Source organism: Ixodes scapularis, unplaced genomic scaffold (genome assembly GCF_016920785.2).
Source record: "Ixodes scapularis isolate PalLabHiFi unplaced genomic scaffold, ASM1692078v2 ptg000885l_1___fragment_2___debris__unscaffolded, whole genome shotgun sequence".
In the NCBI taxonomy this organism is placed as follows: Eukaryota; Metazoa; Arthropoda; class Arachnida; order Ixodida; family Ixodidae; genus Ixodes; species Ixodes scapularis.
Window position 1 is genome coordinate 16,411 of NW_024610063.1, and position 10,183 is coordinate 26,593.

General features: G+C 44.8%; 2 protein-coding genes across 2 annotated transcripts; one reads left to right on the forward strand and one right to left on the reverse strand.

Moving 5' to 3' along the window:
• Nucleotides 1–3,457: 3,457 nt before the first annotated feature.
• On the forward strand, nt 3,458–5,211 carry LOC115327646. Its single transcript, XM_040213212.3, has 4 exons — nt 3,458–3,552; nt 3,654–3,686; nt 4,147–4,200; nt 4,526–5,211. The coding sequence occupies exons 1-4, from the start codon at nt 3,489–3,491 to the stop codon at nt 5,209–5,211; spliced, it is 837 nt and encodes a 278-aa protein (XP_040069146.1). The 5' UTR covers nt 3,458–3,488.
• A 2,588-nt stretch (nt 5,212–7,799) lies between these two features.
• On the reverse strand, nt 7,800–9,648 carry LOC120842200 (protein ALP1-like). The gene is made up of 2 exons (XM_040213213.3): nt 9,552–9,648; nt 7,800–8,749 (listed from the first exon to the last, which is right to left on the reverse strand). The coding sequence occupies exons 1-2, from the start codon at nt 9,570–9,572 to the stop codon at nt 7,856–7,858; spliced, it is 915 nt and encodes a 304-aa protein (XP_040069147.2). The 5' UTR covers nt 9,573–9,648; the 3' UTR covers nt 7,800–7,855.
• Between the last annotated feature and the right edge of the window lie 535 nt (nt 9,649–10,183).

The window sequence follows — 10,183 nt, forward strand, 5'->3', positions numbered from 1 at the left end:
GATTTCGTACTGGAGCATCCTGTAACACAGTACTTGTTGATGTCTTTCATTTTCTTGCTGGAGCCATTGACGCTAGAGACGAAGTGGATTGTTTGTTTTTGGATTTTGGAAAGGCATTTGACCTTGTAGATCATGATTTGCTATTTTATAAACTTAGCTTACTGTCACTGCATAGCAACGTACTGGCTTGGATTAAAGATTACCTAAGTGGACGAGGGCAATGTGTCGTGCTCGGTGGGGACAAATCTGAGTATGTAAAAGTCGAGTCTGGTGTCCCCCAGGGCTCAGTACTGGGTCCTCTGCTCTTCCTGATCTATATAAACAACATTATTTCTGGCATGCAATCATATATTAGATTATTTGCAAACGATTCTGTTATTTATAGATTAATTATTGATTTTAACGATATTAATACTTTACAGTGATCTAGATAAAATTTCTGTATGGTGTAAAAATTGGAGAATGAACCTGAATGTTAAAAAATGTGTGCATGTTAAATTTACTAAGAAAAAAATCCAACTACTTCCGTGTACATGATAAATAATGAAAAAATTAAACCTAGCTCAAATGTAAAATACCTAGGTGTTATGTTATCTAATGATTTAACGTGGACGGGACATGTTGAAATGATAGCCCCAAGGGCAATACGAATGCTTAATTTTGTACGGAGAAATTTTCGACAAGCCCCGAGGAAAATTAGAGAAACTTTATACTTTACATATATCCGTCCGTGTATGGAATACGCCTCAGTTGTCTGGGATCCACACCAAAATTATTTAATAGACAAGCTTGAAAAGGTACAAAATCAATGTGCTAGATTTGTATTAAACTATTGCGAACTTGGAGAGAGTGTCACTAACATGAAACATGCCCTACATTGGGGGAAACTCAGTGAGCGTAGAAAATTGTTTAGGATGAAATTTTTAGATGATATCTACAACAATAGACTATTAATTAACAGAGATGTGTTTTTACATGAACCGTTTTGTGTGTCCGAAAGAGCAGATCACCCCAAGAAGATTAGACCGTACCCTTGCCGCACCGACACCTTTGCTTTTTCTTTCTTTCCGAAAACCATAGAAGAGTGAAATAAGTTGCCGAAAGATGTGCTTGCGGCAAATTTGGTTTTTTTGAATTTTCAATTGTGTAGTGCTTTTATAGACAGTATGTTTTTATTTAATTTCATTATTGATCCATAGAAAGTGTTTTGTTTTCTGTTTTTCTTTTTTGTTTATTACTTGTGTTCTAAAACAAAAGTGTTTGTGTGAAACCGACCCCCTGCAATAATGCCTCAAGCCGAAGCAGATTTTTTTCTGTAAATTAATAAAAAAAAAAAAAAAAGTAATTGGTTACAAGTGCCTGGATTGTGTACTACCATTCTGGGGCCTATATCTTGCCAGTTTCTTGGTGCAAAATTCGGATTCTAATTTTCCATCAAATGCTTTCTTTCAAAACGCCGCACGAGTCAATCGAAGCAAGTTTACAACTCAGTTTCGGATACAATCAGCACATGACGACGAACCGGTGGTCCAGTGTAGCGTTCAGCTTATCTCCATCATTTTCTTCTTCCGCCGACATATTGCTTATTCTCATGAACGCCTTCACGCGAACGATTTAAATTAAATCTTTTGAAAAGAAACACTATAAGAAAATAATTTACACCGCGGCTTCCCTCCTCCGACAATAAATTCGACTTCACGGGGGTAAAATTCCCCTTGAAAAATTGTTCGCTGGAAGAGACCGTAGAGGAGGGTCACCTCTAATTTAGAGATTTTACGTAAGGCTCTCTGGATTTTACGTAAAACGGCCCGATCAAGGCCGAAACGACCGGTATGCATCCACATCACACGTTTTTGCACGGCCGAGATGAGGGGGGGACGGGAGAAAATTCCGCTCCTCAACATAGGAATGATCAAACGAATCACGCCGAAACCTCGAATCGTCCCTTATTGATACTAATTATGCTAATTATTTTTTTCAAAAAAGCCGGTATATTCGGTGTAAAACCGAAGCAAAGAAAGGTGTAGTACACCGAGCGCAAGGCCTAGCGCCCCTTTTTCGCTATGTGTCGCCTACACATCGCGTCGGGTCGTCCTCGGTCAATCGCCTTTTGCGTTCCAATGCTTTCACTGCGAGGAAAGGCGAGTTTTGAAGGTGCGCGTCCGTCCGATAACGACGATTTGAACCGTGCTCAGCGGAGAGAGGACGACCCACAAAGAAATATTACAAAAAAAAACCGTCCCAACCCGAGCCAGAGAGTGGCTTCACTGCCTGACAGCCGAGGCATGCCGGTGTTTTCGTACGGACAGACCTAGGCGCTGGCCCAGCGGACTCAACCTGCGTACTCGTGCTCGGCGGCGGGTACGCCAAGCTCGACGGGGTGCTTACCTCTCGCTTAGCTGGTCCGGCAGGCTGGAGTTTCAGTCCCCATTGATCACCGATAACGCGCTCCGGCGGCACAACCAGCACAACATCGGAAGATCCGGAGACGCAAAGTGTACGGAAGAACCCGCACGACAGAGGGCGCGCGATGACAACGCGAGAGGGAAAGGGAACGACAAGAAACGCTCCCCAATCGTGATCGTCCCAGCAAATGCGTCAGTATCACGTGACAGATATTCGGCCGATCGAAAAATGTTCGAGTGCGCGGGTTGCGCGGGTGCAAGGTGTCTGCGTGCAGTGCGTGTTCGCTGTTTTTTTCGCGTTAATCTATTAAGTCGGGTCGGGTGTTGTTCTACGTTGCGAGGGTTGCGTGTTTCTCGAAATGTGGTGAGTATGTTCAAAACGCGGTGACTAACCTTCAAGACTTACCATTATAATGCAATTAAATGCAAGGCTTACCGTTGGGTTTGGAGAAGTTTGAAAAAACTGAGGCGCGTTTTTTTTTTTTTTTTTTTCTCCTCCTAAGTATTACTTCACTACATAAAAGGTGGTAGTTGTAGGTCTCCTACTTTCCGAGGAAAACGGCTTCCCAAAAATGTGTTGACGATTGCACTAGAAAGGAATACACCAACACGAAAGCGGACACACAAAGGGTGACAAATTCATCGTGTGAAAAAGGCGTGAGTCTGTCTAGTGTCGTTTTCCAAAGTTTCTGGATAGGAAATGTATACCGGTGCCAGAGCGTATTCGTGTATGAAACAAACATATGTGAGTAGTAAAAGGTTTATTTGGGTGACCGAAGTCTAAATTTAAAATTGCAATTATCTTAGTGACATCTAGTTAACACCATTGTTGCATTGGGCGCGTTCAGTAGAGGCCCCGGAGTCAAGGAGTCACTGACTCCTTCCACTAGACGGCCAAAAGTCACTTCCGGTGCACGTAACTCCGGGGCTTCGGAGTCAAGCTCCGAAGCACCGAGTCCGGAGACGGTGCACGTAGAGTCAAAGGAGCTAAAGATGGCGTCATTTCCTGACTGGTGACGATTTCCGGGGAATTCGGCGGGAATATCCAGAAAAGGTTTCGAATTCTCCCGTGCGTCTGCTGCCATGGCTGCATCGATGACATCCACTGCGTCCGAAAGCCCCGTTTATCTGGTTGAAAGCGACGACGGTAAGGGACAACTCATGCGCTAACGTTCCGTCTCACCTCCTTATGTTTCATTTCGTGTTGAAAATAAGAACCTCTCCGTATATGTCGTTTTTTTCTTACAGGACGCTGCACTACTCCTCTCTATATTAGTATCGGTGAGTACCTCCATATTTCGCTGATCGCATTCTTGCATTTGAAATTGACATCGCTCATTTAAATTGTCGGCGAAAATTAGTTGTCGGTGAGTGTGAGCGTTGCGCGACAAACGCGAGCCATCGCCGATCGGCATTTTTCACTCACTTTATACTGCAGCCCAATTCCGCTTGCGCACGGCCGCTGCATTTCTATCGATATTTTGGTAGAGCTCAGCTAGATACTTCCACCGCTCAAGCGCTATTGTTGCTGTGGGCCTTCCTTGTATCGAAGTGCGAGCCACTTCCCCTTGCACTAACAAACAATCATTTGATCATGCTTCTTGTTTTGATCACATCTTCATAAACTTCGCTAGCGTGCACATTCTGTCGTGTGAATATGCATTGCAGTGTGTTACGTAAAAGTGCTGTAATGCAACTGCTTTCCCTTGTTGACAACTTCGCAATTTTTTTTTGTTTATAGTCAGTGGTCATCAGGAGTTGGACCCGCAGCCATGTAGCAGCAGGGAGTGCGACGGTATGAATCTCACATATAGCTTGGGTTCTGAAGGGAATTTCTAAAAGCCAAAAATATTCTCTCGTGTGAAAAGACTTAGCTTCTTTCTGGCCTAAAAAGGCTGTTAGCAGCATGCCGGCTGTCACTCTCTGGCTTCCAGGAGGCTTGAAGTCCTTCCTGCCAGTGTTAACTAACCTCGTGTTTTGTCTATAGTTGCATGTAATGGGGCTTTGATGATTGCTTGGCCTCCCCGGCATCGCCTACAGCTGTATATATAAGGTTTGGTGTTTAAAGGGTCATGAACTGATAACCTTAATAATTACATTTGATGTTTTGGACATTTTAGATCATGAAGGAAGCCCTGATGAGGCTGGTGAAGGAGGGGCATGGTCCCGCAGCGAGGTGTTGTTGCTGATTTCACTTTATGAAAAGTACTATGCTGACTTCAACAACCGAAAGTTGAAGAAAAGAACAGTGTGGAGGAAGATCAGTGTAGAAATGAATGAAGCTGGTGCCCACAGATCGCCAGACGACTGCGAAAACAAATTCAAAGGTTTGAAGCGGACTTACACTAGAAGGCGGCAAGATAAAAGGAAGACAGGACGAGGGCGCAAGGATTGGGAATTTTATCAACATATGGACAACCTTTTCCAAGATACGGCCGAGTACACTGCCCCGGTGTGCACGAGCATGCCGGTCGTTCCTGCAGCCTCAGTCACCGAGTCCCAAGTCATCATCCCAGCCAGCACAGGGCCGTCAGCCACCACCACAGCTCTAGCCATTGCCATGCCCTCCCAAGCCGGCACTGTGTATCCGCAGAGCGCACAGACTTCAAGGTCAACGAGGCAGCCTGAGCTCCCGCAAGCAAGGAGGAAGAGGCCGGCTGCAATCCTGGGAGAAATCCTTGAAAGGATGGACGCATGGGAACAAGAAGACAGGCAGCGGTACAGGCAGCAGCTGAAGCTGCAACGTACTAAGCTCCGACTGCTGAATCGCCTTGTATGTCAATCTAAACAGTCTCAGCAGCCTTAAAGGGATGCTGAACCGAAATTTAGAGTTCGGAAAACAATGCAGAAGCTGCAGACGGGACGCTACAATCCCTACAACACTACTCGGAAGGCGATATCTCGAATCGACAGCCGTATTTTTGGAAAAAAAGTCGAGATTGAACAAGGCCGATGAGGCACGTGACGTCAAGATATCTCGTTTCCTCCTCTCTTCGTTTCGCTGCCTCAAGGCGGCGAGGCAGAGAAGACTCGAGGTCGTTTCCTTTTCTCGATTCTTCTCGGAGAAACAAGACGTCAACATACGTGTCAAATGCGCCTCCTTGTTTTTATAAAAATATGGTCATCTGTTCGAGATATCGCTGTATGAGTGATGGTTTGGTGTTTGTGGCATCCTGTTGCACGCTTCTCGCCGCTGTATTTTGTGGAATCCAGATTTCGGTTCAGCATCCGATGCTGAACCGAAATTGGATTCTACAAAACACGGCGGCAAAAGCGTGCAACAGGATGCTGCAAACACCAAACCATCACTCATACAGCGATATCTCGAACAGATGACCATATTTTTATTAAAAAAAAAGGAGGCGCATTTGACGTGTATGTTGACGTCTTGTTTCTCCGAGAAGAGGGAACAACCTCGCGTCTTCTCTGCCCCGCCGCCTTGAGGGGGTGACGCGAAGAGAGAAGGAAACGAGATATCTTCACGTAACGCGCCTTGTCGGTCGTCCATTCGAGATATCGCCTTATGAGTGGCGTTGTAGGGATTGTAGCATCCCGTCTACCGCTGCTGCATTGTTTTCTGAAATCCAAATTTCGGTTCACCACCTTTTAAAAGGTACACCGAAGGGGTTGGTGCTTACGTCATTTTATAGCTCTAATTTATTCTCTGTGCTCCAAGGATTCAAGAAATCTAGAAACTGTTGTTACACGTGCCCCACTTCAATATAAAAAATGAGATGTTCGTTAGAAATCTGACAAAAATGCTGCAGAGGGGTGAAGGGGCAAAAATGAATTAGTGAAACCAAGTGAAACACGCTTGGTTCATGCCTTGGGCCTGCGAGTCAGCTGTAGACAAGATCTTTTCATAGTCGCCGTGCCCATTTATTCATGTGACCTCGAAAGTCATTTTGCTTAGACTAAATGCTCTTCACAATGCTCCACTAGTTCTTCTTAGCTCCTCCTTTTTTCCCTCGAGCCATCCTTGTTGACAGTTCGGCTTTGAATGCGTGTAATGCAGAAGGACGCTATAAATTTCTCGATTTCTAGGATCCTTGGAGCAGATGCACGAAACCAGAGCCACAAAAAGAAAAAGTTAAAAACCTCTTTAGTCCACCTTTAAATTTCACTTGTCCACAGTGATGGTCATTTAGTGTGTCGTTCTGCGGCATGAAAAGAAAGTATAGCAAAATGCTAACCTTACTAGTCAGGCCAACTGGAACAAGCATTTTCGTACTAAACCTTAAGAGCTGCATATATTGTTTGTAACAGTTAATGTTTCTTTTTACAGTTTTCTTTTGCAGAAGCATGCCAGACTTGTCTGTGTTTCGAGTTGCTGGAAAGTACAAATACAGTAGTAAACAAAAAGTAGATTCATAGTTTTTGCTACATTTTGGTTGCTGTCTGTACACTTCATTTAGTTCTTACTGGTCATTTTGCGAGTTGTTTTTTTGGAAAATAAATGAGCATTACTTTAGGCAAATATCGCCTATCAGGAAAGTCACTCCAAGTGTTTCATTTGTAGTGCTAAAAATGACCCTGTGGTTTAAGTTTATGAATAAAACTGCAGTTTTTTGCTCAAAACTATAGTTGTTTTTTTCTTTTTGCAGCCTCCGTCAGATTGCGGGCACCTTAGTTTGGGATATCAGTGCATTCTTATGTTATTAAGTACAGTTTGGCTTCTGGACAAGTGAAATTTCTAAGCTATACCAGAGTCCTGGCTATACATTCCCCCTACATGAATGATTTTCTGATCCCAGATGCCACTGCGTTCATGTTTCTCTGTTCTTGAGATCCGACCACGGGCCTGTGATTTTTTTATATTGTGACAAGTTCTAGTCAACTTTTAAGGTTTTTGAACTTAATAAATACCATTGCTTGAATCGTTTTGTGCAAAGCTGTATCACTTGTGTCTGTCTTGTTCCAGGCATTACAGTATTATTGTTATATTGGACGTTCTGAGTGACTCAGTTCCAAAAGGAAAGTCCAAGCGTACGCTCAAGATACATTATTCTGAAATAGTTACTAAGGATGGGGAGAAGTATATTGCCTGCATGTACAAATATTGCTAAAATATGTTTTAACTGGGGACAACCTACATTCAGGCACTATAATATTGATGGGCACAGGTTGCAAGCCACCAGTTCATTTGTGCCAATTTTTTTATTTTGTCTGCATTTGGTGGTATTTTAATTCGCAAAACTTTTGCAAAAGAACTTGTGGAGTAACAATGTGAATATGTAGCTCTAATAAATCGTAATAAGGGCATAAAAGACAGGAAAAAGCAGGAGGGGGAAACATTGGTAAAACTCTCCAAAAAGTATACTCGAGCAACAAAAAATGTGTTCTAGTCAATTGCCTTATTATTGACCGATTTTATCAATTTAGTTTTGCTAAAGGTTGAGAACCGAGGAGCTGAAGACATACAGTGGTCTGTAACATGGCAACCTCATTCTTCAGGTGCATGCAGGGTGCAGCAAGCTAGCGATTGCGTCGCGTTTAGCTTTTGCAGCGGAAGGCGCTCTTGTCATGTCTGGTTGTTTGCGCACCAGGCATGGATCCTCTAGTTCCTCCGTGCAAAGAACAAAGGGCTTTGCAGACGTGAGAATGACATTATGAAGAACGCACGCCGCCATCACAAACATGGGAACCATGTTAAGGTTGTCCATGTCCAGGTGTTTCAGACGTCGAAACTTTCCTTTCAATTGGGCAAAGGCCCGCTCTATCACTGACCGCGAGGCACCTAACGTTGTGTTGAATTTACTTTGTCTCCTCGTTAGATGCCCATTGTCCTTGTAAGGACGCATCAGGTTCACCCCGAGGGGATAAGCGGAGTCGCCGAGGATGTGGAGGTCCTCGGGAAGGGCGCTAAGAATGTCGTCTAAGCCAGAATTGGTGAGGATGCGTGCATCGTTCATCCGGCCCGGGGACCCCACATGCACGTGTGTAAACACCATCCTGCTGTCGCAGCAGCCTTGGAGCACAACGGAGTGGAACTCCTTCCTGTTGTAGAAGGCAGACTGCTCTTCTTTGGGAGCCTTGATAGAAACATGGCACCCGTCCACGGCACCCACAACGCCTGGGAGCCTCCACTTCTGTTCGAACTGGCTGGCCACCTGGGCAAGCTGCGTGGGCCACTGTATTACAGAGGGTGCACACCGTGCCCATACCAACACAATCTCGTAGACCACGAAGTGGAGGGTGCTCTTGTGTACACCAAACCTGTCAGCGACGCCACGGTACGATTCCTGATTTCCTAAGAGCCACAACGTCATGAGGACCTTGGTGGCTGTTGGCACCCGGACTCCAATGGTCTTGGCTAGGTTAGGTTCAGTTAATTGGAGCAAGACCTGGAATGTGTGGAACCGAACATTTAATCAATGAAAACAAGAAATACAATGATGTGATTGGCTCGAGCCATTTTGGAGCAGCAGAAAGAACTTTTAAAGCAGGCATATACCTATACCCTATTTTCATTGATTCTACTCTGACGAGGAGAGAGAGTGCTAGCATTATTGAAGCTAGCACTCAATAGTGTGAATTGCAGGGCAGATAATCTAATTGCCCAGAACACGCAATTGGCTCTTTAGTTTGGGTTAGTAGCACAGTCACGCGACAAAAATGTTGTCACGAACTATCTTTTGTTTAGAAATTCCAGCCACTGTTTTTATTACCAGTAGATTTACACAAAACGCAAAATCGCCATGTGAGAAGATAAATATTTATTGTAAAAGGAAACAAGGGTTACAGGGCTCAACTTATAAAGATGAATTCCCCAGCTTGCACTCAAACACTGCTAACGCTTGCTTGGCTTTACGCTTAATAGCCACAAAGAAAATATTTTTCTTTTAGCTCACTAGGGACGAGCGCGTGCGCTATCTCGCCCTGAGGGAGTGTTTTTCCCTCAAGTACGCAGCTGCGCTACGGCGAAGCACCCTTCAAAGATGGGCTTGTGTCACTCCTTGTCTCGTTTGGTTATTTTTTCTACGTGATATATCGTGACTCTTCATCGCTATGATATTTTAATATTTCAACACAAGCCCATCACGCCTTAAACATTATTAAAATTTTCCCCTGAGTGGCCAGACAGAAATCCAGACCTCCCGCGCTGTATTTTTGTACTATATTCCGAACATATGCTTGTGGGGTTACCTCGAACGTCGAACGGTGCATCCTGAAATGCTCCTTGAATTGGGTATCTGTGTAGCGAGGGACAACATCGGAGACAAATCCCTCAATCCCCCGGATACGGTCGGAGTCCGACGGTCTAGCGGGATCTGCGGAGTGTGTAGGGAGACACTGTCACGATTATGTCGGCCATCATCATGCATGCTTACCTTCACAAATGACTTCTTTGAGGGCTCCAAGCACCTCGGTGACTCTTCGTCGCTTGGTTCGCCTCTGCGCCTCCATGAATTCTTCAAAATCATCCTCCAAAACAACTTGGAGAAGCGCGTTGGCGGCGTTGTCGTCTGCTGCCATAGCGCGCGCTTTTTTTTTTCTTTTTTTTTTCTTGGGCAGGATGTTCGCGCGCGAATTTGACGGAAACGGAAATGCGCAAACACTCGGCCGCGCGGCGGCGCAAGCGGCGCCCTTATTTCCCGTCTAGTAGGCGCTCTGAGGGCTCTGACTCGAGTTACTCTGTCCGGAGACGAAGGAGCCGCTACTGAACGCGCCCATTGCAGACTGGAAGGAAAAGTACTGCATCTTGATAGTTTAATTCATTGACAGTTTTGGGGATCTGAATACTTAGTGAGTATAACTAATAGGGTGATGTGTTACAG